The sequence below is a fragment of the Pleurodeles waltl genome, chromosome 10, assembly GCF_031143425.1.
Source record: "Pleurodeles waltl isolate 20211129_DDA chromosome 10, aPleWal1.hap1.20221129, whole genome shotgun sequence".
Classification (NCBI taxonomy): domain Eukaryota; kingdom Metazoa; phylum Chordata; class Amphibia; order Caudata; family Salamandridae; genus Pleurodeles; species Pleurodeles waltl.
In genome coordinates, this window is record NC_090449.1 from 453,060,927 (window position 1) to 453,088,797 (window position 27,871).

The 27,871-nt window shown below is 41.6% G+C and overlaps 1 protein-coding gene across 6 annotated transcripts in view; it reads left to right on the forward strand.

Annotated features, from left to right (window-relative positions):
- SLC4A2 (solute carrier family 4 member 2) overlaps positions 1-27,871 on the forward strand; it is a 2,186,615-nt gene that overhangs the window by 1,050,210 nt on the left and 1,108,534 nt on the right. For all 6 annotated transcript variants that reach the window (XM_069210734.1, XM_069210733.1, XM_069210737.1 and 3 more), the window contains one exon: positions 21,543-21,679. In XM_069210734.1, coding sequence (XP_069066835.1) covers positions 21,543-21,679 — 137 coding nt within the window. The remainder of the gene's footprint in view (positions 1-21,542; positions 21,680-27,871) is intronic.

Consider the following 27,871-nt stretch of genomic DNA (forward strand, 5'->3'; position numbering starts at 1 on the left):
GTCCTTCGCAGGATCCTCCACCCCCCCTCCTTCTCCAGTCTATGTACATCATGTGTTCTAGATAATCCAATGTGAACCATAGTTTGAGATGCCTTCCATGCATAACTGTATTCTGTTTCTTCTTTAAGCTAATGTCTTAATAAAATTTATTTACCAAAAAAAAGAAATAGTTGGTCCTTGAAAAGGATTCATGGACTTCTGAGAAGTGAGAAAATCCCTGCTTGTCGGAATGTGGAGCCACCATACATCATTAGGGCTGATAGACTCAGCAAAGAGTGACAAACAAGAAGCAGTGTGTGGAGAGCACAGATTGGTGTTAGATCTGTTTAGGGACCATGCCAAACTCCAGTAAAATCCCCTGCTAGCACCAGGACATCATGGGTAATCTGCGAGAGAAGGTTGCAAGTGATATCTAGGAAGGCAGCGTTCACTGAAGGTGGGGCTGTGCAGATTTACTCTTTTGATTTTAAAACATTTAAATGGCTCACCATTGGTTTCATGCCTCTACAGATTTTCAAGAACATCATAAGATTACCTTTGGTTTTAGAACCTATCATGAACATAATCAGTGACTCACTAGCTGCAGGCATATTCCCAGTGGAACTCAAGACATCATACATACAAACACTTGCTAAGTAAAACAACCTAGACACTATAGAGCCAAACAACTTTGGTTCCCTCCATAATGGTCCTATCCTTGGAAAGAACATTCTGCCAAATAGCAAACATTGTACTTTGTGTCCGATACATATGCTTCTGCCCAGGAAAGGAATTTAATCTGCCATAACCTCTATATGGAGTGGTGTGCCTGAAATCCATTATAGATAGAAATGGGGTAAGTGCACTTCTATTACTCAGTCTTTCAGTCATCTTTGACACACTGCATAATGAAACTTTAATATTCAGATTATAAGAAATGGGCATTGAAGGAATCATCCTAGACTGGATCTTACCCTACCTTATGGATAGATCAAGCATTATCTTACTACCTGCTTTTTCTTCAACTTCTTACAACAGTAGGGCAGGAATACCCCAAGGCTCTATCATGTCCCCACTTTGCTTCAATTTATATATTAGACCACTTCCAGATATTACCAAATAACAGCATGTGTTATAACTACACTATTAATAACCAGAATACCCTAAAATGTTAAATTTAAATAATGCATTGTGGTAACTTGGTGGCTGTCTCTGGATGATGACAAATCATCTTAAACGCAGTGTATTTTTGAAAACTGAGATTCTAACGTTGTGATAGTTAAGGAGCTATGATTAATTGATAGCAAAACCACAAAATAAAATGATGGTCGAAGTGTTGAATCTTTTCAAACACTCACCCTAGTCACAGATCAGGGTTTAATCCATTGTTAATTTGGTCGCCACCTCACCCTGTTTTGGACCCAGCTATATGCATATCAGTCTTGACCCTGGAGCAGCATGGTGAGCAAAAGAACAATGGGTTTAACTCAGATCTGTGACTGGGGGTGAGTGTTTAAAAAGTTCCAGCGCTCCATTAATCATCCTTTTGTGTTGCTAAAGTCGCCCTAAGTGGCCAGGGTATGTCCAGACACGGGTCCCTTGCTCACTGTGCCATTGTATTCAAGCTGGCCTGGCTGATGAGGGGTGACACCTCAAAACTGGTTCCAGGATGCTTATTTCCATTCCAGGGAGAACCTGGGCTGGGAGTTCAGGCTGGAATGTTCCCTTGGAAAGCAGGGTCAAAACTGATTTGCATATGGTCAGGTCCAAACTGGGGTGGCATTGTGAGCAAAAGGACTATGGATTTAACCTAGATCTGTGACTTGGGGGAGTGAAACGTATCAGCACTCCATCCATCATCCTTTTGTGTTGCTAAATTATCAATTGATAACTTGGCCAAAGAACTAGGAGCATTACCTACAACTTTGAAACACGCCTTGAGAGGGGCCAGGGGGACCGCAAACTACACTCCCCAGACTCATAAGTGGCAGGAAGCCGCTCTTCCTGTGATTTTGCGCCCGGAGGCGCTTATCATCGGTTCTCTTGACCCGCTGTGCGGGATGCCTTGAGAGGGGCCTGGGGGACTGCAGACTACACTCTCCAGATCTCATAAGCGGCTGGAAGCCGCTCTTGCTGTGATTTTGCGCCCGGAGGTGCTTATCATCGGTTCTCTTCACCCACTGCGCGGGATGCCTTGAGAGGGGCCTGGGGGACCGCAGACTACACTCCCCAGACCCATATGCGTCAGGAAGCCGCTCTTGCTGTGATTTCGCGACCGGAGGCGCTTACCATCGGTTCTCTTCACCCGCTGCCTGGGCGAAGACTGGGCCAAGAGCGGGCCAGGAGGAGCCCGGAGGAGACTGGGCTGGGCCACCCCTCTAATATTATAGTTAGAAAGTGTATCTTCACTAAAGGTTATCGAATATTTGCATTATGTCTGACTAATATTGTCACCAACATTTTGGTTATTTTGGTCTGTCTTTTTATTGAGCTAGTGAGGAAATAAGTTTAACAAAGTACCTTTGTGGCTATCCTATCGAAGGTTTAAAACCCAGACATGGGTAAGAGGAAGCAACCAAATACAAAAAATACACCTCCCCCACAAAGAGCACACATCAATACTAAAGTACATCTCAGGGGCAATGGGGGCTATAGACAAACTGATTACTAATGTAGAAGAAAGGTTATCACTACAAAGGAGCCCTATTGAGGTTATACCCAGTTATAACAACCCCCTAAACGTAGAACCTGACTCCACACAGTTACAGGGAATAGAAATTAGGAATCAGGATAAAACTCAAAATGGCCGCATTCAATAAGTATATGAGCCTATATCAGAAGTTGATGATTCCCCCCACCTAAACGCACAAGGAAGCCGCAACCACTGCAAAGGGGAAGGTCAAAAAGCCCTCTGATAGCTGAACCGTGCAACAAGCCCGATACAAGTCCTCAGCCTATAGGACAGACACATAATAAAACCGGTAATAAGAAGCTCCAGAGGAAAATAACTGAAACCTCTGTAAAAATTCAAGCAAGCACCCTGGACACAATTAAAGCATTCGAACTTACATTCAAAGCATCAATTGATATTCTTCTAAATCGCCTAACCCAAATAGAAAATAATGTGGCATCTATTCTTGATTTAGTGATGACATGAATGGTCGATCCAATCTCTACAACCCCCAAATTGAATGGCCTAGCTGACTCAAATCTACGTCCAGTAACAGAGACGCAAACTTTGTCTTCAGCCAACCAGATTCCTGTAGAGCAATGTATATGTCCAGGCCGCACCAATAGCATACACCAAACGATACGAATGCAGATAGGCAAAAGGAGTTTAGAGACCTATAACACGTCTCATCTGCCTCTGGACATCTCACTTTCACTGAGCGATATCTTACAATTACCTCCTGCAGTTACACCTTATGTAGTGGTTCTTGCGAATGTTCCCATCATACCCAGCGAGAACCGTGAAACCTGGGCAGCGCTAAGGAACAAATCCTTAAATTGGATAGGGTCCCGAATGCTGCCTGGCATGATTGGCACACTAATTGAAGACATAAAAATGGTTAGCAGAGTTAAATGGGTGGGTAGGAGCCAAAAATCATTAATGGGAGACTGTGTGGTACTCTCATTTAAATCTCCGAAACTGGTGGATTAAGTCCTCGATGGGTAGCCAAAGATGGCATCTCATTACTCCCATTAGGTTTTTTCTACCAAGATAATAGAGGCCATGTCCATCACAGAAATAGGACCCCCCCACCATGGAAGCTAACTGAGCACAACAACGCTATCCCCACCACTAATAACTTCCAACCTCTCTCGCTTTTAGAGGACTTGGACTGACGGTTGGACGGTAGCAGGGTGGTTACCCTTATGGAACCTCCACCTGATCATCAAATCAATAACAGCAGGAGGGGTAATTGTAGGAAAGTACCTGTGGGAATTAATAATGAACAGGATAACACTAGATCTGGAGAGTATGACGGAGGGTATTTTGCCCACCCAATTAACTATCCACTCAGTCCCTGTAATGAGATAGATCACCCCAACCCTGATCTATATGAGGCTGAGGTTGGGGCCGTAAGACCAGGCTTCGAACTCCTATTTTATAATGTGGCGGGTCTTTGTAGTAAAATTAATAACATTGAATGGCTACGCTTTATCAAATCATTTTCTTACCTGTGCCTTCAAGAGACTATGGGGGTTATTCTAACTTTGGAGGAGGTGTTAATCCGTCCCAAAAGTGACGGAAAAGTGACGGATTTACCACCAGCCGTATTACGAGTCCATTATATCCTATGGAACTCGTAATACGGCTGGTGGTATATCCGTCACTTTACCGTCACTTTTGGGACGGATTAACACTCCTCCAAAGTTAGAATAACCCCCTTGGTCTATTGAACCTATACATATTAACAGATATAAGACATTTCACACTCCTGCAATCCCTTCCATACACAGCAGGTCACAGGGGGGACTTTGCACTTATATTTCGAATAAGTTGGATCTGATAAATGACACTAGTTTAATTTCTAACTTTTTTCCAGATGATTAATATTTGCAAATTACAAAAGCTATGCCAGATAGTTATTGTAAATTGTTACAATAATGCCCCTTCAGATCAAATTTCTATTATAATTAGATAACTCCAGGATGACCTGGGATCAGTGTGTAATTCCTCTGGGAAAGAGTCTTTGATTGTATGGGGGGGTGATTTCAATATTCATCTGTGCACACACTTGACAGAGAAAGCTTGTGGCCTCTATGTAGGGGAGAACGAGGACCAAGCTCATTTCTTTCATAATCCCTATGGTAGCATATTGAATGACACCATGTATATGTATGATCTTGCAATTGTAAATGGAATTCCTTGTAGCAATCTGCAATTTAAACCAACTTTTAACGGAAGACGCGCAAATACCATAATAAATTTTATTTTAATATCTAACAATTTTTCCTGTAGCGTAGCCAATCATCAGATCTATGATATTGTCCTTAGCGATCATTACCCTCAAAGTATCCACCTTGTATTGCCCTTAGGAAAAAAAAACAGCCCACGGGAGAGGTGGATAATCTTAATAATATAGAATTGGGCTCAAGAAATTGATATTTCCTACGCTGGTCCCAAATCTAACCAATAGGCTTAATGTAGCAGTTGCTTAGTGATTATGCAAAGGACTTTGACATCTGTCTTAGTGATAATATTAACCCACAAGAATGTATCAGAGCCTTCACAGCAATCACCTGTGGGATTAAAAAGTCACTTAGCATTAATATGAAAACGCTAGGTCCCCACGGGAAAAAGGGCTGGTTCGACTCTGAATGCACACGGGCTCACAAAACACTTAAGAAGGCCTTACATAATCCAGAAAGAAGCAGGAGTGAGATCTCCACCCTTAGACAGGAATATAAGGAGGCTGTAAAAAATAGGAAGAAATTTCTAAAAGAGCAACTAGGAACACCTTGTATGAAGCAAGCGTCCAAAACAATAATGTCACATTCTGGAAGGTAGTCAATTCCCCGTTGCTGGGAGAAAGAGATTCTCCCTCCATAGAAATCGCTGTTACGGAAAAAAAAGGCTAGCCCATTTAAAAAATATATACTGTTCAAAAATGGTAACTTCAGATGCCAATAGAGGTGATGTACTGACTATTACCCCACCGTTTAGTGTAGATAAGGTCACTGAAGCGACTAACGAAAGCAAGAGTGAGAAAGCACCAGGTCCTGTTGGAGTCCCAGTGGATATATACAAATCCAACATTACTCTATGGGCCCCCTTATTGACACAGGTTCTTAGAGCATGCTGTTCCGCAGGTTATTTCAACCTGGGCGGAGTCCATTATTGTACCAATATTCAAAAAAGGCGATCGCCACAATCCTGCCTGTTATAGACCAATCTCGCTCCTTGATACCTTTGCAAAGATAGTTGGTCATATTATTTTGAATAGATTGCAGGAGTGGGCTGAAACGAATAACATTTTAACGGATTTGCAATATGGCTTCCGTGCAGGGATAGGAACTGTGGAACAGGCTCTAAACCTTGATATCCTGATTGGCAAATATACTAAGGTCAGGAATGGAAATTTATATATGGTCTTCGTAGACTTGACCTCAGCATTTGATTGTGTGATCCATAGTAAATTATGGTCCATCCTGCTCCAAATGGGGGGGAGATGAAACAATTGTCCACTTCATAAGGGAATTATACTTGGGAAGCAGAGCAAAGGTATAGTCGGTGGGGTACGACAAGGCTGTGTATTAGCGCCTTTTCTATTCTCACTATATATAAACAAACTTGAGTCAGTGTTAGTTAAAGCATGTAAGGATTTTCCACAAATTGGACACCGACCAATACCAGCCCTTATGTATGCTGAAGACGCTGTCATTATGGCACGAACCCCAATAGCGCTACAACGCCTTTTCGCAACCTTTGACAATTATATGGGGGAATTAGGCCTTAGAGTTAATCGCTTAGTGATGAAATGTGGCACTAAGCCTATTAAAAACTGCCCTATCACAATAAAGGGAGAGAAGATAGATGTTACATCGACATTCTAGTACCTAGAAATTTTGTTTGATAACAAAGGCACCTGTAATCAATGTATTAACTCGAGAAAACTACAATTTATTAAAACCAATATGACTAGAAACAACTTCTCTAAAAGAGTTGGTGGGATCACTCCAAAAGACATGTTGACAATTTACACTGCCAAATGGGTCTCTGTCGCAATGTATGGGGCGGGCCTATTGGGACATAACAACTGTAATGTGCTGCAGGTAGCGGAAAACTATTTTTTTTAATTACTTATGAATGTTCCTAAATCTACCTCATCATTTGTGTGCCATTCAGAACTGGGGCTCATGTACATCACTGACTTAATAAGGCTACAACCAATACTGTTATGTCACAAAGTATGGACTTCAGAATGTGCAAGTTTGAATAAGGCAATCATAAAAGAATGTCAAACATCAAATTATTCACTACAAATCTCTTGGTTGAAATATATTAAGAATTTCTTTATGGATTTGGGTCATCCAGATTACTATGATACTGCAGAGTTAATGGAAGAACTGACCAGGAAAGAACTCACAAAGAAATGCCTCACTCATCTGGCTGATCTAAGGTGGGTGGCGGAAGCACAAAAATTGAGTGTCATGAAGAATCAATTGATGCAAATGTCTGCTGGCATGGAACCATATTTGTGGTACGTTCTGAACCCTAGGCACCGATTTGTCCTTACCCGCCGAAGACTAGAGACATTTCATCATTTGGTCAGTTTCCCTCTAATGAATGATTGGAGCTCTGAATTGGAGAATTGTCCTTGCGACTTAATCTCTAAGCAAAGCACAATACACTCAGTTTTATTTTGCAAATGTATATTAACCAGAGAAATACATTTTTAATACCAATTCTAAAAACTTTACAAATACGACAGTCTCATCCGACCTTCCTGTATCTACAAACTCTCCCATCAATCCAAATATGCATTGGCCTCGCAGCCTACTTATGCGCAGTTCTCAAGGCCAGAAAGGGGTTGTAGATAAGTCCATAGATGCTTTCAGCTATCTTAAGGGTTTCAAGATTTTTCGTTCTAATACATTGATGTAATTTATGCTGGATTTTAAGTTAATAACCACTCTCTATTTTTAAATTTTGCTTTGTGCTGTTATGGCCTCTGATAATTAACCAAATAAGGTATTTCTATGCGCTACACACATAGACAGTTCAAGATATTTGCAATCTGTTGTCTTAGCAGAAATCTGCTATGCTATTGTGAGTTCTAGCAGATCGGCCATAAAATTATAGAGGGCCTATGGGAATTGAGATTTGATACTTTAAACTGTTTTATATATACATGCATGTGTCATTGTCCAGAATAATTCCACACTCCATCTTAGGCTGTCGGAATTAGAAGTACTTTTTATGAGTGGATTGGCCATAAATGCGTTTTTAATGCTTTTTCATTTTGTTTAACTATGTATTATTCTTTGGAATACGACAACATTGCACTCTAGATTGACAGAACCAGAATCATTCTACAAGGAGTGGAATTGGCCAAAAACTGTGTTTTTAACGTCTTCACCTTGCACTATATATATATATATATATATATATATATATATATATATATATATATATATATATATATATATTAGATCGATAGAACCAGAAGCATTCCACAATGCGTGGAATTGGGCAGAAACTGTGCTTCTAATGTTTTTAACTTGGTACTATTTTTTATATATATATGTGCCAATTTTTAAAGGCACACTGCCCTTTATGTAGACGAGATCGGAAATGTCCAAGTTGGTCTTGAGATACCACTTCTAGGAAGGTCTCTTGTTATTTCTTTTAAATTACATGGAAGCTAATGGTTGCAATTGTCTTTATCATTTGCCATGAGACATATTCTGTTTGTATGTATTAGGTGTTTTTACTGTACTTTTAGTGTCTAAATGTAGACCAAATAAAGATATCTTTGATTTGATTTGATCTTTGAAACAAGTAAGAAACATAAGAGTTATTCTTGACTCTGCCCTCTAAGAATTTTGAAGTTAACCTAGTAACTAGATTAGAAATTCATATTAAGCGAGCAATGCAACTAACTTGAGAGAACAGAGTACTCCCTTATTTTTTTCTGAGTGTGCAGATTATTTTCAGTTTTCTTCCCTGGTTTTGGATATGACTCTGTTAATATGAATCATTATATTTGGGCTATTGCATAGATATTTAATTTTGTAATAAGTTTAATAGTTTCAAAAAGAAATGAAGAACAAGAATATGTCAACTTTATCTTCATCATAGAAATCGAAAATCCCTATAGGTTTATCTAACGTTTAGCAATTGATTAATTTTAGGAAAATAATTATCAATAGAAACTCTTCATGGTTAAAGCTCTGCTTGGTCTTGAAAGAAAATTAGTTCAATTACCCAAAATAACCTTTGTTTCATTTATTTGTGCAAATAATTTACACTCATGTAGTTTGCTTACTTCTTGTTTTCAATTTAGCCTTAATACATTGTAAATGGTGCTTTGTACAAATTACCATACAATAAAATTCTTCCCCACACTAAAGATTAAAATGTGTTAAAACATTGTACACACGCGTTGGCAATAAAATGTTTGTAATTTAAGACTATCCCATGTTGAAGCACTTTTTATGATTAACAATTTAACCCAGGCATGATAAGAGTGACATATGAACACAAGCCCAGTATTTAGCTCAGATATGTTGTCCATATGACACTTCAGCATCTCAGTAAAACCAACTTGGGTTACCAGCAATTTTAACCCACCCCAGTTTGCCAACTAAAGTTCTTTAAATTCATGCCTCTTACCATTTGGAACTCTTCCTTCCTCTGCAAAGTTTCACTTCTCTTGTTCTTAGCCTCTCCTTCAAGCATACCTGCCACTCAGTTACTAACAGCTTTAATCACATAACCTGGAATCCTGGACTTACTGTATACCGTGAGCTGCATTGTTTCTTTGACTTCTATACTGCTGTCTAACCTCTAGGTAGGATTCTATAGTAATGACACCTTTATTCTTTTCTTGTAGTTGTTAGTAAGGAAGTGGGACTCTCAGGTGTGGTGCTGCCACAAGGGTTTAACTCATGTGAATTTATATTATTCATTGTAAGTATCACCTGCAACAAAGTGGGTGGCCACAGAATTAGAAGTTTCCCCTGGCCAGCGCTTTTAGATGTACTACACAGTCTCAATGTTGTTTCCATAATTCAGTACGTCCTCCGTGCCTGAATTTGTTGACTGCTTGGCCAAAGCATCTGATGTGTCAAAATGTGTCAGTCTCTGCCGCACTTTGACATTGCCTCCCTATGTATGACGATTTTCAGCTTGCAGTCCAAGCCCATGGCCTTTCTCCTTGTGTATTCTCTGCTGACTTGCTCTTACCTGTGTATGTCTCACTACTCTCTGCTCAGCTAGCACAACTCTTCATTGATTGGACTCTGAAGTGCCTTCATGTGGAGGCTGTTGTTGCCATCTTGGATTATTCCTCGTGTGGCCAAGGGAAACATTGTATATTTGTACCTCCAGAGCACCATCATAAATTATAACTTAATTTGGGTCATTGGTGCCATATTCTTCTTTGTCCTCATGGGCATGGCTCTTTTTCTGGGTAACTACAGGCAACACTACTGAAGGAAAGCCAATAGCAGAGCCCCATGAAAAACCTACTCTTGTTGGCATGGCTGACTATTCCCCTTAGTGGTTGATTACTAAGGAAGCCGTATTAATGGTAATAAGGAATTCTGAAGCGCTTTCTTGTTCTTCAATTTCTTTGGCTCACAATTAGAAAGAGGAGCACATACTTTCTGGTCCCAGAGTTCTTCCAATTTTTAGATTTTTGCATTTTTATGGTGGTGTTATGGTGGTGGGGAAGAAGTGGGCAAATTAGTTTGAAAATAGTCAGCTTTCTTTGGAGTTCTGCATTGAGCTCCATTTTTTTGGCCTGCTTGACTGCACCAGAGCAGAGTGTGACCACTGCCCAAGATCAGTTATGGGGAGTCACAGCACATATGCTGGTCCTGTGACTGCTGATTTGTGAACTCATGTCGCCCCGTTCCATCATTGAGGCCTGCTGTTGCTTATAGGCACATCTGATTCAGTCGCCACCAGTGGCTCACTTGATGAGCCAGTGTCCTGAGTGAGAATAGGGGGATCGGTCCGGGAGTCATCTGTGATTTGCCTGAGGTGGCGGCAGGTTGGCCTGTCATATTAAACAAGGGGGCTTAACCAGGGACTGCAAGATGTAACAAGCAATTGGTGCTAGATCATAGATGGTTATAGATAGGTTGTATACTGATGATGCAATTAAAACCTTTACCACGCATGGTAAGTATAATAAGGTAATTGAAACATAATATAACCCAGTTATCCAGTGGCCATCGCCACTGCGTAGTTATAGTTGGAATCGTGTTTCCCTAGGAAATGCATTTTTTTGTGTTGCTTATAACTTTGGCGCCTATTGACAAACTCTCTAAAAAAGTGCTGCTTTTTTACTAGTTTGCGCATGGAAAGTTTCAAGATCATTCGTCAAGCGGGGACCGAGAAAAAAGGGGGGTCCTAAAACATGTTTTCCCCATTCATTTCCCCATAGGATCTTTAGACACAGCTATAGCTTAAACCTCTGAACGGATTTACTACAGATTTTGCAGAAAGTTAGATGTAGGTCCAGAAAGAATGCTTTTTGTAATATGGTAGAAATCTATCCAGCAGCTTTTAAGCAAATAAATGCTAAAAAAAACTCTGTATACCTAGGGACATAGAACCTTCACGGATCCTGATAGATCTCAATCTGAGATCTGATTGGCGGTGACCACCTCAACCAGGAAGTGGTGGTAGCTAGCTGAGGACTCGGCCTCAGTCCTGAGCACTAAAAAAAACAAATGAAAAAAGACTCAAGGGGGCTGGGTAGCAACACCCAGACCCCCTAGGCCTGGTAGTGGGGTCCCAGATTTTTTTGCCGTACTTTTGCAGAGGATATATGGCAATAAAAAAAATTAAAAAACGTAGGGGGTGGGCCAGGGCCCGGGGAGGGAAAACATTTATTATCGGGGAGTGGGGCGCATGTGGCCCCCTTCCAGGGAACCCCATCCCAGGGCATTTTTGAGGGGGAGGGGAGCATGCAGTCCCCCTTCCCAGGCCGATATCGGCCCAGGGACCACATTCCTGGGGCCTGGGGCCCAGTGCCTTTTCAAGGGGTAGGGGGGCATGTGTCCCCCTCCTCCATGGATTGCTTTTGGACCCTGTGACCCCATCCCCCAGGGCCTGGTGTATTTCTTGTGCCTTAAGGTAACTATAACTCACGACCATGCACAACTAATTACCCTACATATTATATCATTGATGACATCTTCAATAGCGTCATTGATATTATCACTGGATGCTTTAAGAGCAGTGTTTGGAACTGGGGACTCACTGTCCCACAAGGACTTATGTGTGAGGAAGAGGAGCTGCTTCTGGAAATCCTTAATTTGCCGTGCTCTGATAAGCCCCCTCCATCAAGCGTGGTGCGAGGCGTGTGCCCGGGCTGCGACCTGGCCCGTCTTAGTCCATCATAGCCTGATAGAGGTCAGGCTGGCCTCCCTCCTTTTCATGTGGATACAAGTCATCTCATGCACCGCCTCCGGGTAACACAAGAAGAGATTCCAGGTATTGTGCAGGCTATGGTGCAGGCTATTGTAATCCATTTCCAGCTTGTAAGAGGGTTTGGTTCCATCTGATCCCATTAGTCCTGTGGTTTGTTGGTGGACATCTAGAATCTGGCCAAAATGGGGAAAAGGAAAGCCACCAGTTCAGGGGCTTCAACACGCCCCTAGCCACAGGCAGGGTCTACGATAGATAACTTCCTGGTGAGGGCAGTAGATGTGATAACCAACAAAATTAAATTAGCAGAAAGAAGGCTCTCCTCCACAGCGGAGCACCTGGCCCCATCATTGCTTTTGACCCCTGTGCTACCAGGATACTCTAAACTAATAATCTCCAGAGGAACAACCTTGTTTTTACCCCACCTTTAATTGATCAGTCCCCTCTCCCAGTAACATGGGCAATTGAGGAGGTTACAGCTGCAGAAGAAGGACTCCGGAAGCCCAAAGTGAAATAACGAGTGATGACATCTCCATTCCCTCACCAGAGAACGAACAAGCCATAAAGCATAGGAGGTGGGCTACAAACTCTAAAGCAATTAAAATCACGCAAGTTATGCAAAAAGAGGCCAAGCAGCAACCTAACATAATTCCACCAATGCAAAGTCTCCCAAATTACTCAGTGTGAGCAAATATCAGTGGTCTTCTCTATGACCTGCATTGTAGTAAATGCCACACCGACTATTCAAGCGTCAATTCCCCTGACAAATGAGGGAGTAAGCGTTGCTGAAAGCCTTCAAGCAGGAAATGCAATTGAAAATCTGCAGAGAAAGGAGATGGGACAAAAACCATCTAGACAGGCTAATATTGGATCTAGGCGACAGCTTTCCACAACAGTCCCACCTGCAAGTACTGTTGTGACAGAAGTAAAGCTGCCAGTGATTCACCTTCCCTCCGCAGCCTGCCCTTACGTTATTGTCCTGGCAAATGTTCCTCCTTTGCCAGTTGGTGCAGTTGAGCCAACATCAGCCCTAATAAATAAAGTGGATACTGATTATTCCAGAATTTGATGGGCCATTGGGTTTTGCTGCAAGAGATTATTTTTGCATGGCGTGTGGGAGTAATTACTCAATTTTCACATCAAACCTCAGGAGACTTAATTGTTATTAGCTTCCGCAATCCTAAGTTGGTGGGGGATATTTTGGCAGCTACCAGACCAGGAAGGGTGAAATCAAGCTCCATAAAAAATTTGTTATAGACATTTAAATCTGGCCATGAGAAATTAGTCTGTTCATTGTCGTACCCACGAGGTAACTGGATGTACTACAGGTGCTGGCAGGAAATAGATTTAGGGCCCTTTTCACATTGGACCAAAATGACGATTACCTTGCTAGATAGAGGAGAGTTAGTTGAAGAAAACTCTATTCCATTAATAAACCATCCAGGGGTACCTATTTCATTTGACAAGTCTGTATTGTGAGGTCTGTTGCAAGGATAGCTGTCACTATTTGTAAAACCCTGATGGTCGTCAAAGAAGTTTGAGTATTATGACATGGAATATTGCGGGTGCATGTCGTAAACTGGATAACCAGGAGTGGCTATGTTTCTTGAATACCTTCGATGTGATCTGTGTCCAAGAGACCTGGATGACATGTCCTTTTAATGTGGAGGGGTTTTCTTCGTCATTCCAACCGGCCCTCCCTTCAGCAGCAGTCAGACCAAGTGGGGGGCCTTGCCACTTTTATCTCTGTAAAACTGGACAAAGTGAAAATACCTGTTGAATGGTCATCCCCTCAGTTCATGGTGTCATTGATACCTATAGAGGGCAAATGGGATATTTTGCTAGTTAATTTTTTATAATAGTTTCAATAACCTTGGGTTAAGAGCTATTCTGGATTTTAATGAATGTTTTTGATAGTTATTTCTTTAATTTGAATAAGAAAGTAATAGTGGTCTGGCTGGGGGATTTTAATGCTCAACTTTGTCGGCAAAGTTACACCGAATTGTGCAGTGTGCTGCAGGATGATGATGGTATGAACTGGGCACATTTTAAACATAATGCTTTGGGTGATGGTTTGAATATGCTTCTGTTTAAATGAGATCTGCAGATATTAGGAGCACCGGGGGCCAATTTGGGTGACACAATTCCCACCTTTAAATGACTGAATGGGTGCATTATAGATTTCATAATTATCTCAGCGGATGCAGTTCATCTGACGCCAGAATACAGAATTGTGGCTAATTGGCTGAGTGATCATGACCCTGATTGTACCACTTTAAAAATAAACACTCAACCAAATCCCGTAGAGTTTGAGCAACAATGGAGCTTTAATAAGAATAAATGCATTCGGATTAAATGGGAACAAATTGACCTGGTCAGCTTTTCAGATAAATAGTGTGGGAAAATATAGTCCCCATAGAAATGTGCCTATCGGCGGAGTCATCTAATGCATCTGTTTTATGGGCTTTTAATCAGCTATGTGGAGCAATTAGGGAGGGCCTGATTGCCCATAGACCACCTCAGATCACCCCTGTCCATCGCTGGTTTAACAAGGCATGTTCGTCAGCTCACAAACGTTTAATGCATGCTTCAAAATCCGTCCCATGGTGCCCTAGGAAGGTATGCACAGCCAGACAGGAATATAAGAATATTGTGGATGCAAGAAAGGGGGAGATTAGGGCAAAATCCTGGGAAGATTTGTCTGCAGCTGCTGCTTTAAAAATGGGAGGTTATAAATCAACCCTTCTTTTCAGCGAAAGATACCCCCAAATTGGAAGCCTGATTCCTTAACTAGAATGGGTAACCCACTACACTGGAGACTTTCAACCTAGTGCACCCAGTCAACCAAATAAGGATGATTTATCGGGTGCCAACTGTGCAGAACCCCGCCAGTATCTTTATTAACACCAGTAGAAGTGGGAAGGTCGTAAGAGCTTTTAATCTTTCTGCTTCAGGTAAACCCCCAGGTCCAGACTGGGTGTCAGTAGATCTTTATAAATCAGTTATCAAATTATGGGGTCCGATTTTAACCAAAGTTTTAAGAAGTGGAGTGGAGGATACGATTCCAGAATCTTGGAGATCTGCTATTTTAGTGCCAATCTTCAAAAAAGGTGATAAATCATCAGTGACTTGTTACAGGCCGATCTCCATGATAGGCGCTACAGGAAACGTTTTGGGGAGGGTAATTTCGGGATGCTTAGAAACCTGGGCACAGGAACATAAGATTCTAACTCCAGTCCAGTTTGGATTCAGGCCAGTGATCGGCACTATTGAACAAACTCTAAATCTCCACCTCATTATCAGTAAGTATGTAAATGCAAAAAAGAGGTCTAGTCATATGACGTTTATAGATCTATCTAGTGCATTTGATCTAGTAAATAGGGACAAACTCTGGGCAATAATGGAGAACATAGGCTTTGAATGGGACCTGCTGACCATGATAAAATGTCTCCATTATAATTTGAGGGTGGCTGTACGTTATAGGCTGCAGGGATATTTGACAGCTGGAATAAAATCACTTAGAGGGATGAGAAAGGGTTGTATTTTCGCCATATTTATATCTTTGATATATGTTAATGGTATCACTTACCATCTTATAAATGCAGGAGTAGATGTACCTAAGTGGGGTGGGACTCCACTCCCCATCCTTTTAAAACTCAGATGATGCAGTTTTAATAGCCCATGCACCAAATAGTTTGCAGAAGCAGATGAATTTGTTTGCATAATATATGGATGGGCTTAAAGATAAACCAGGCCAAAATATTTGTTATGTCCTGTGGCGCAACAAAATGTAAAAACAAGGGTGCTTAGGATGAGATACTATTCTACAAAGAGCAAACGTTTTTAATTATCTAGGTATAACATTTACCTCCAATACCATCTGAAAAGCCCATATTATAATGATATTGCAGCAAATGACAATGAATTCGGAAGCAATATTCAATTTTCCAAGGACTTTAGAACATGACCAATGTCCGGAAATGCTTACATTGTATAAAACGAAAAGATGCATTTACTCTGCCATTTATAGGGCTGGTGTTTGGGGCTACCAGGATGTGGACCCTTAGCAGCCTGTTGAAAATTATTTTGGCCATTGTTTGTTGTCACTCCTCAATAATACTGCAAATTTATTTCCCCCATGAAGAGCTGGATTTAGCTTTTGTGGAGGATCAGATTAAAATCGCTCCACTTTTATTATGGGTTAAATGTTGGCTGACCCCCGAAAGGAAAATCGTGAGATAATGTATTTCAGATTGTTCATCTCTACAAAATATGTGGAGAATTCCATGGTTTACCTATGTAAAATCACTTTTGGTTATACTAGGGCTCTCGGAAATGTTTTCAGACCCATGGTCAATGATTGTGATGCTAAAGCTCTGGTAAAAAAATCGTTAAGATGAATTTTCAAGGAATTAAAGTTTGCGAAATGCGGCAAGGTTAAAATCAGTGGAATCTTATATACTCATTGTAGGAGCAAATTATATAGAGTCATATTTGCCCTGTTTTTTAAAATCCAAATCACTTTTTACTTTCAGCTTGTTTTAGGTTGAACCTTATACATTTTAATGTTGCATTTCCAATCCAGGGTGTTTGGACACATAAGCTCCCCCCATGTCATTGTAATTATACCACAAATCCAAGTACGTGACACTTTATTCTTTTTTGTCCTTTATACTCAACTCCCAGAAGTGCATTTTTAGTACCCTTTTTGTGAAAAGCTGGTTTTAACAAATATCGGGCTGCTATGGTATTGCTACAGAAACTTGCCTCAATAGAATTATGTTGTGCAATTTTGAATTATATTAGAAGTAGACTTTATATAAGGTAACTGTATGAGCTGATGATTGCTTAAATTGGCAGTAATTCAGAGTTTTTGATTAGTTTTATATTCTAAATGTCGTCTTTTTATGTTCTTTTATTTTGTGTATTATCTGTGCTTTTATGGCAGTAAATGCCGAATAAAGTTGCTTTTGAATGACTGATATTATCACTCCAACATTTGTATTAAAATTATTGATGAGAAAACTGTGCATGGCCGGGTGCAAGTTATAGTTACCCTAGGGCACGAGTTATAGTTAACTGAAATGACTCTATAACAGCTGAATTTCTATGGTATTGTTCGTGTAATTTCCGAACCTAACTATAGCATCCTTCTAGCCTTTGGTTTTTCTGTGAATTTCTAAGGTTTTGTAAATGCTAATTCCTAACTATAATGTCCCTGTAACCTTTGTTTTTTTCTTTACTTGAAAAACAAAAGGTTACAGGGGCCTTATAGTTCTGCTTATATTTTATATGTACAAAACCATAGAAACTCACCTGTTACAGTTAGTTATCTCAAGTAGCTATAACTCATGCCCTAAGGTAGCTATGAATCGCACACTCACCATGCACAGTATTTACGGCAAACATTTTACTGCACATATTACTTTGGTATTATCAATGATGTTATCTAAGATGTCATGAGTGCCAATATTTGTTGGGTAATTAGCAGTGCATGGCGATGGCACGAGTTACAGTTACCTTAGGGCACGAGTTTTAGTTACTTGAGATAACTCTGACTTTATAACTAGTGAATTTCTATGGTTTTGTACTTTTAAAATGTGAGCCTAACTATTATGTCCCTGTAACCTTTGTTTTTTTAAGTTATATATTTGTTTATATATATATATATATATATATCTCCAAAAGAGTTCCTTTAGGAATATGTCAAGGAACAACCAGCCCTTTTTTTAGATTATTCTTCCCCTGCCTTTACCACTGCCCACCCCAACCTCTAAAAATTATTGTTACATTCCTTTACAACTACCCACCCGTGAACCCTAAAATTATCCTTACCACCCTTTACTGCTACCCACCCCTACACACTACATTTACTGTTACCACCCTTTACTATTGCCTAACCCTAAACCCTAAAATTACCCATTCCACACTTTACCACTATCCAGTGCTAAAATGATCCTTGACAACATTTACCCCTTCCCACCCCTAGATAGAGAGATAGACAGACAGACACTTAACTAAGCAATGCTTACTTTGCGTGTTAAAGGCACATAGCCATACCTGTGTGGTAAAGCTTGCATGCTAAAAGCAACATTGTAAAGACTGTGTCCTATTGTAGATGGACCAGGAGATGAGTGAGAGGAAATAAATGGCAATCTCCCAGTGTCGGAAGACCCATTTCAGTAGGGTTGAAGAGTCTGTCTGGCTTTGTATGTCGGAGAATACTCAAGAAGGCGGTACCCTCTAGATCAAAAGAAGAAAAGGTCCCTTGCTATTCCTGAGGCTTGCCTTCCAGACTGACTGGCAGGCCTGATGGCACTTGGTGCTGTGGGCACTTGTGAATTGCATACCAAACGGACAGGGTACTTAATTGCATACAAATATGGCATACAGATGAGGGGGAAGAAGGATGACTTTGAGCCTCAGAAAGCAGGATAAAAGAGCAACAGAGAGGACGTCTCATGTGTAGGGTGAGTATAGGATCATGTTCCAGGATGAAAGGGCGTAGCTTAAATCAGTTAATTACCTGCATAGCAATCTAAAGGAGGAAAGTGGGACTATTGATTTGGCCCTCACAGGTGTGCAAGCACCTGGAGGGTCTGTTAGGCCGGTAGGTGTTGGTGGTGGAGCAAAGAATGGATATTGCAGACAGTAAAGTATGACCTTTTCAAGGCCAGGTGGATACCCATTTGGCGGCAGCAAAAACTTTTGAGACTAGGCCTGTAGTTCATCCATGTCACTTTAGAAGAGAGAATTACGGTTTTGAACAATCAGAGGAGGGGCTCTCACATCAGAGTTCTGGGTATTCAGACCAAAGTGCCTGCTGATTTTCCAAAGATTCATAAAACATATTTTCTGGTATATTAGGTGTGCACTAGATTGACATTTATTATAGTGTGATGAAAGCGTCCAGACCCACCCCAAAGTGTACTGATCCGAGTGAGGTTGTTGTGCCACTGTTTTGGTACTGATCATATCAACTGAGAGGTCTGATCAACTATTGAGGGTAGGAGTACCAGGTACATTTGTACAGTGGAGAGCTGAGAGACTTCTGCTTTTTCCTGTTTTGAGCGCACAGACGTTAAGCAAGAACAAGGCATTAATGAACTTCTATGAGCAGCTGATACATAGAGCAATCTCTGCATCAGTAGGCTATCCTGTGAGATTGAAAGTTGAACAGGGAGGGAAGAAGTACTTTTTTTTCAAGTAGACTTTGTCAGGACTTTCCTGACATCCTGGTTCCCCTACAGGGTTAACTTGATGTGAGAATGACTGTGCTTTTTTAAACCCTTTATCATGTATATGTTAATATGGGTTCACCAAGGTAGGAACATAGGTAAGAATCTCTGACGAGGTGCCATGAATATAGGTAAGTAACATTTTATTCATTTCATTCATTTCATTAGCTTTATTTCGGTAAATATAAATACCATAAAAGCGCATCACACAAAAAAGAAACGGCAAGCTACATAATAAACAATTTAAGTCATAAAAGATTGAAAAGGAGAAAAAAAAGAAAAGAGAAATATTTACACATAAGCAGTTCCCTCATGGAAAATCGCACCTTATAGTTATGTAAAAACGCATTATAGGTAAAAGAATAAAATACAAGCCTGGCAAACCATATCAGATAAAAAGGACATTTCGATTTAAAAAATATCTAAGAAAGATAAAAACAGCAGGTAGGGGATGCATCTGAAGCAATAAAAGTGATATGTGCATGCAATGATAAATCCATCAATTGTTGTTTACCACATTCATTGTTAAATTTCCCTCTGCTTTTTTAAGCGTGTTCAATCTGATACGCCAGATTGAGTCTAAATATTTTGACAAACAACAAACCACTAAAACCGATGAATCAGATTTAAAAATTCTCAAAGCTAGCAAGCAGTTTTTAAAACCCTTACTTCTGCACAGAGGAATGATCCAACGGGCTCTTTGTTTGGAGTATGCGGGGCATTGGAAGAGAATATGAGTTACTGATTCTTCTCTAGCACAGCCCATCGGACACATCTTAGAAGAACAACTAAAATTAGGCCATTTATAAGTGAGGGAACGCAAAGGAAGAGAGCCCACCCTGAATCTAATGTATAATGAACGAGCAAACGGGGAAGATACTATATCCATATATTGTGCAAATTCATAATGACATTTAAAATATAAAAAGTTTCCCGTCATGGATGATGACGAGACAGCGGACAGTTGGGAAAGTTGAACATGGAGCCAGAAAGCATCCTTTAGAGTCTGGGTTGCATTCTTAGGGATAGATAACGGTTCCTTCCAATAGGACCCCAAACCAAGAAGCGAGAGGGTCCTTTCTACATATGCACACCACTTGATTTTGGAGCTAGTGTTGTTGGCCATCAAGTTAGCTAGCGCACATCTATAATGGACAAGAGAATCTGATGACCATAGGCGAATCCAGTACAACAGGGGCTTGAGTGCAACAATCTGGCTGATAGAAGGGAGATTTAGGTCCATGCGTATTGGGAGCATTGGGGTACTGGAAGGAACTCTTAGCAATGACCTTAAGAAAGAGTTCTCCACTTTTATCAAATCATCCAGGCAACAGTGGCCCCACAGTTCAGCTCCATAGATTGCTCCCCCTCTTGCTTGTAGTTTGTAAATTTCTACTGCGGGCGTCATGGCAAAGCTAGGAGATCTAGCTGCAAATCTTGCAATGCCACTCGCTCGCTGTTGATTTTCCAAAGATTCATAAAACATATTTTCTGGTATATTAGGTGTGCACTAGATTGACATTTATTATAGTGTGATGAAAGCGTCCAGACCCACCCCAAAGTGTACTGATCCGAGTGAGGTTGTTGTGCCACTGTTTTGGTACTGATCATATCAACTGAGAGGTCTGATCAACTATTGAGGGTAGGAGTACCAGGTACATTTGTACAGTGGAGAGCTGAGAGACTTCTGCTTTTTCCTGTTTTGAGCGCACAGACGTTAAGCAAGAACAAGGCATTAATGAACTTCTATGAGCAGCTGATACATAGAGCAATCTCTGCATCAGTAGGCTATCCTGTGAGATTGAAAGTTGAACAGGGAGGGAAGAAGTACTTTTTTTTCAAGTAGACTTTGTCAGGACTTTCCTGACATCCTGGTTCCCCTACAGGGTTAACTTGATGTGAGAATGACTGTGCTTTTTTAAACCCTTTATCATGTATATGTTAATATGGGTTCACCAAGGTAGGAACATAGGTAAGAATCTCTGACGAGGTGCCATGAATATAGGTAAGTAACATTTTATTCATTTATGTTAATTTGGTTTTGGTGTTTTCAAGATGATCTTGTCCTGCTCTCCATTTCTCTTCTGTCATCTGTTTGTTTTATAAGGAACTGCAATTGGTTCATGCAGGATTCTCTGTAGAGTTATTTTTTCAAACCTGAACTGAGCTTAACCCTCCTGGATTAGTGTAATTAATATTTCCTTTAAACACAGTTTTTTTTAAATGAAGATGATAGCAGTGATCAAAAGGCCAGCAGCTCGCAGCCCAGTGACCAGATCCACCCAGGATTATTTTCTCGAGGAGACACTGAAGACCCTACCACGTCTCTCAAAGAGGAGGCTTCTGGAAGGTGAGAGCTACATATATTTCTGTAAAACTCACTTAGAGACGCAATAGACACAAGAGTAGTGCACAACATTTAGCGGATTCACTGTTAACATTGGCATAGGGGCCGAGCGTACGTTTATTCAAGATACTGTGAATGCTTTATCCGTTAGCTTAGCACAGGCCAGAAGACCTCTTTGGATTTGTTTTTTTTTGTGTTTGTTATTATCATTTCACTTCATGTCCCTCTCTGAAAACTGTGAGCAATGCCCTTTCCATTTTACTTGAACTAAGCATTACGGAGTTTGAGAGGTTCATAATAAGCATACGTACTGAACTGAATGCTAAGTTGTTTACTAATGTATTTATAGTTTTATCTCCAGTAAGTTTTTTTTTTTTGTGTCATCCGTCCGTCCGAGTGGCAGGAAATTGAACGCTAGGTATTGTGTACTCCTTTCCTTTTCCTCTGAGCCTGTCCCTCATACATTTAGATTATATATCCAGACGAGTATACCAACAAATCTCTGTAGGTATCAGATTTCCAGACAAACCCTCCTAAACATACTCTTTTGGACTACCGACTTTGCAGACAGTGCAGAGCAATTAGTGTTGCAGAAATATGTATCAATAGCCAAAGAATACTTTGATTACTTGAGAAGTGCCCGTCCTCTGTCAGAGAAAGGCAATAAAGCCCCCCCCCCCCACGCCATGTGTCCAGTAGATCCCATATTTCCACACTACTGAATGACCTCACTAGCAGAAGATTTCAAAGGTGACCATCAGATGCCATGGAGGAATACAATAGTGAGGTCCAGTGGAAGGTACCCAGACTTTGGGCCAAGTGACAGGGTCAGAGTTACAACACTCTCACATGCCAAAAGAAGGTACCCGCCCACCCTAATGAAGCTTGGCAGATGAGAAGGAAATATCTAGATGGGGATAAAAGGTTTAAATATGTTCTGGAGTAAATTAGACTCAAGTCAATTAATAGCTTTATTTGGGATATATTTCACATGCGGGAAGCCAGTTAGGTTCCGGGCTGGCCCAGGATGTGAGCTCTGCACTGGAAGCCAAAAATAAATATTACTTATTAAATTAATCTAATCTTAATTAAATTAACTATTCCAGCCGGGATCCCATCACCACTTTAATTAGAGAAAAGCTGTAATCAGATGCTTGGTGTAGAATGATCCTATGACATATCCATAAGTAAAAACAACAGGTTGAGGCAATTCTATTTATCTGAAGGACCAAAATGAGGAAGCTATGAAAAAGCATTCACAGATTATAGACTGGTGTCAGCAGTAGAAGAGTTGGAACCAAAGTCGCTATCAGTGAAAAGGTGGTACCACTAAACTAAGAATTTCTGTCTTTTTCTGAGATGAGCCTTATTAAGTTATTACTCATCCAATCTGCTATAGTAGTTTCTGAAGTTGTGTTGGGCCAAGCAGGTGTCCCTTTCGAGTTGAAGCATAATCCTTAAAGCAAAAAGTCAGAGACTTCAATAGCTGCTAATGGGGCCACATAAAGATTTAAAGTGTCTGGCTCAAAGATAATCCCTGCAGCTCACTGCATGCACCTCTCTACCAAGCGATGCCTGAAAGTCTGTCTGAAAAATGTCTAGAATATTGATAACTTTGATGTGCTCAGATTGTTGGAAGTTATTAGCCTTTCACAAAGTCTTTGTTGCATAAGGCTGCAAAGATTTGCCTACAATGGTTAGATCAGCTGAGGGCTTATTTAAAAAGAGAACTAGCAAAGCATTTCTTTATAGCGTCTGAATAGTGCCCACTAGCAAAGTGGCATAGTAGATCTTTCAGGGTGTGGGCCACACTATCCAAGGCTTAGTTACCTGCATGATCAATATGAGATGCAAACTTGATAGAAGACAGAAATACAAACATTATGACAGAAGTATCAGAAAGGGATACAATAGGTTCATCTCAAATGTCAGACAAAAATGTAGAAAACATTAAAAAACTAGGAATAGTTGCACAAAACTGCAGATGACAAAAACATCTGGCAGACTGGAAAAGGTACTTAACAATGAAGAACAGTTTTCTAGGATAGTGAGTAGCAGCAGCAGTTCCATGAAGATGAATAACTGTTACAGGGAGATATAGCATCTCAGACTCAGAAGATCTTTATGTGGTATACATGAATAGTATAGCCACAAAAACATGCAATAATATATATTAAAATCGATAACATTGTTTAAAAAATTCACATTCTAAGATCATCATTTTATAAAATGACAGCCATACGAAAAGTGTTTAAGTGCAAATACAGGCGTTAAGAAGAGCACTTTTACTCGAAAAACAAAGTGCAACCTATCGCTGTTGAACAGTTCTGGCTGCAGGAAATACTAGATGTAGTTATTTACTTCCCCACCAGATTCCTTAGGTGAGTGGCATTTTATAGAACCTTATACACCATCAGACAGATGTGCTTTGTCTGAGGGAGCTGCAAATAACACAGCACAGGTCTACAGCGTCTAATACTCAGGTGCCTTAGTAAAGGAATCAGAAACTGGTTCCGAGGGAGAGCATACAATTTACAAAAAAAGAAAAAGTGTAGAAGAGACTGTCCCGATAATGAATCACAGGACCAAGGGCTAAGTCTGAATCATAATAGGCAAATCTAGGATAAGAAACCAATGAATAATCTATACCATATCTAAATCTGGTCAAATAAAATCTCTGTAAGTGGGAAAGAGGAAACATCAGATATGGTTCCATGGACACAAAGAGGCAAAAATTCAGTTGACTCCTTTTTAAACTCAGACTGTAGCTTTTGTTGGAGAAATATAGGGGGTGATTCTAACTTTGGCGGGCGGCGGAGGCCGCCCGCCAAAGTTCCCCCACCAAAATACCGCTCCGCGGTCGCAAGACCGCTGAGGGTATTTTGGGTTTTGCACTGGGCTGGCGAGCGACCGCCAAAAGGCCGCCCGCCAGCCCAGGGCAAATCAACCTTCCCACGAGGACGCCGGCTCAGAATTGAGCCGGCGTAGTGGGAAGGTGCGACGGGTGCAGTGGCACCCGTCGCGTATTTCAGTGTCTGCATAGCAGACACTGAAATACTTTGTGGGGCCCTCTTACGGGGGCCCCTGCAGTGCCCATGCCATTGGCATGGGCACTGCAGGGGCCCCCAGGGGCCCGCGGCACCCCCTACCGCCATCCTGTTCCTGGCGGGAGACCCGCCAGGAACAGGATGGCGGTAGGGGGTGTCAGAATCCCCATGGCGGCGGAGCGCGCTCCGCCGCCATGGAGGATTCTGCAGGGCAGCAGGAAACCGGCGGGAGACCGCCGGTTTCCCGCATCTGACCGCGGCCGAACCGCCGCGGTCAGAATGCCCTGCGGGGCACCGCCGGTCTGTCGGCGGTGCTCCCGCCGACCCTGGCCCCGGCGGTCTCTGACCGCCGGGGTCAGAATGACCCCCATAGTGAGCAGATTGTGTTTAAGCTGTTTTTCTGGGCTGGACGCTATTAATGGTGAAGGTTAAAATAACAGTCTTCTCTCCTCAACAAGGCCAGCTGCTCCTTTACATAAGATAACAAAAGGGAGGTTCTGTACTGTGTCTAAAGACTTTCAATCGTTAATCAGAGCTTGATTAGACAAAGTTTCTTGTTTGACTCATATCGATCTCCATAATAATAAGGGTGCTGCTTTAACATGATCTACTATTGGGACGAGTCCCAGTTCTGTGTGGCAAAGGTATATAGGCAGACTATTAGGGACAGACAGCAACATTCGCAAACATTTATTTTCGAACCACTGAAGGGCGTCCACATTGCAATAAACCCAAACCCCTGCTCCAAATATGGCCAAAGCAAGGCATCGTGCATTATAAATACTAATCAGGGAAGGCAGGGGTTTATTACATAGCTAACTCACAATGTAAAAACTGCTCTAGTGGATTGATCAAGTCTTTGTTTCCTGATATTAATTAAGTGAGTCCATGTGCATGTGCTATCAAAGGGAACACCCAGATACAAGAAAGAAAAAATGTATGAGAGTTTCTTGCCGTTAATATAGTGGGGCCTAAAAGCAGAGCAAGTATTCCCTATAACTATAACATGTGATTTTGTGGTATTTGGCTTCCTAGGGCCATCCTTTGGGACATCGACCTCTTCTTCATTAAGAAAAGCCTAAAGATTGTTTATATAAATACAAAATAAAAAGGGGGCAAATAAGGACCACTGCGTTGCACCCTGATTCATTTCAAATGGGTCACTAAGTTCTCCATTCGTCCTATACCTCACCCGACCCGTCACTCCATTATGCATGGAGCCAAGAAAATAAACAAAAGCAGGATTAAAGCCCGTATTCAACATCTTGGCCCAGAGTTTCTCCCATTCACGCAGTCAAATGCAGAAGTTAAATCCAATGTAACAAAGGTGGATTGAACTGCTCTTGGCCATGGTATATTTGGAAATAACCAGATGAAGATTGAGGCATTGCTCCAAAGTACCCAAAACCTGTCTAAACCCATATTGGATTTGAGAAAAACATCCCTTCTCTGTTACCCATGCTTCGAGACGTTCAAGAATTATTCTCCCCATAAGCTTGCTAGTAGTATCTATTGGAGAGATGGGGCGGTAGCTACGGGGGTCAGACCGATTAACCTTTTTAAAGATAGGAAGTATGTTTGAACTCAAGATTTAGGAGGACCCTCAATTGCCACACTTCTCAATATGCTAGTCAAAAGCGGGACCCACAGATCAAGATTATCTAAAAAGACGTCTGCTGCTACCCCATCAGGGCCTGGGACCTTACTTCTCTGAGTGCAGATTATTGCTTAGGCAACCTGGCCGCAACTAGGCAGGGCGATCGCCACACGATCGCCTGACAACATGGGAAGACCTTGTTCAGGGTATCTATATCAGCTCCATCATTACAGCTACAAGGGGGGAGGGAGCACAGTGCCTCATATCCCAGTACAGTTCACCCCATTGCATCCTGATAAATGCAGTACGCTTACGTCAAAGTTACTGTCATTTTTCACCATAGTTGATGCAAGTATGTAGGAAAGTACCATCTTGCCTGGCATGTTACCCCCATTTTTACTTGTGTGTCAGTTTGTTTTTGCCTGTTTCACTGGGATACTGCTAGCCAGGACCCCAGTGCTCCTAGTTTGTGGCCTAAATGTGTTCCCTGTGTGGTGCCTAATTGTATCACTGAGGCTCTACTAACCAGAACCTCAGTGCTTATGCTCTCTCTGCTTTTAAAATTGTCACTGCAGGCTAGTGACCATTTTTACCAATTTTCATTGGCACACTGGAACACCCTTATAATTCCCTAGTATATGGTACCTAGGTACCCAGGGTATTGGGGTTCCAGGAGATCCCTATGGGCTGCAGCATTTCTTTTGCCACCCATAGGGAGCTCAGACCAATATTACACCGAACTGCCACTGCAGCCTGAGTGAAATAATGTCCACATTATTTCACAGCCATTTTACACTGCTCTTAAGTAACTTATAAGTCACCTATATGTCTAACCCTCACTTAGTGAATGTTAGGTGCAAAGTTTCTAAGTGTGAGGGCACCCTGGCACTAGCCAAGGTGCCCCCACATTGTTCAGGGCAATTTTCCCAGACTTTGTGAGTGCGGGGATACCATTACACACGTGCACTACATATAGGTCAATACCTATATGTAGCTTCACAATGGTAACTCCAAATATGGCCACGTAACATGTCTAAGATCATGGAATTGTCCCCCCATGCCAAATCTGGTATTGGGGTGCCAATCCCATGCATCCCCGGGGCTCCAGCATGGACCCCGGGAACTGCCAAACTAGCTCTCTGTGGTTTTCACTGCAGCTACCGTGGCTGCCAACTCACAGGCAGGCTTCTGCCCTCCTGGGGTCTGGGCAGCCCAGTCCCAGGAAGGCAGAACAAAGGATTTCCTCTAAGAGAAGGTGTTACACCCTCTCGCTTTGGAAATAGGTGTTAAGGGCTGGGGAGGAGTAGCCTCCCCCAGCCTCTAGAAATGCTTTGAAGGGCACAGATGGTGCCCTCCTTGCATAAGCCAGTCTACACCGGTTCATGGATCCCCCAGCCCCTGCTCTGGCGCGAAACTGGACAAAGGAAAGGGGAGTGACCACTCCCCTGTCCCTCACCACCCCAGGGGTGGTACCCAGAGCTGCTCCAGTGTGTCCCAGATCTCTGCCATCTTGAATGCAGAGGTGTGAGGGCACAATGGAGGCCTCTGAGT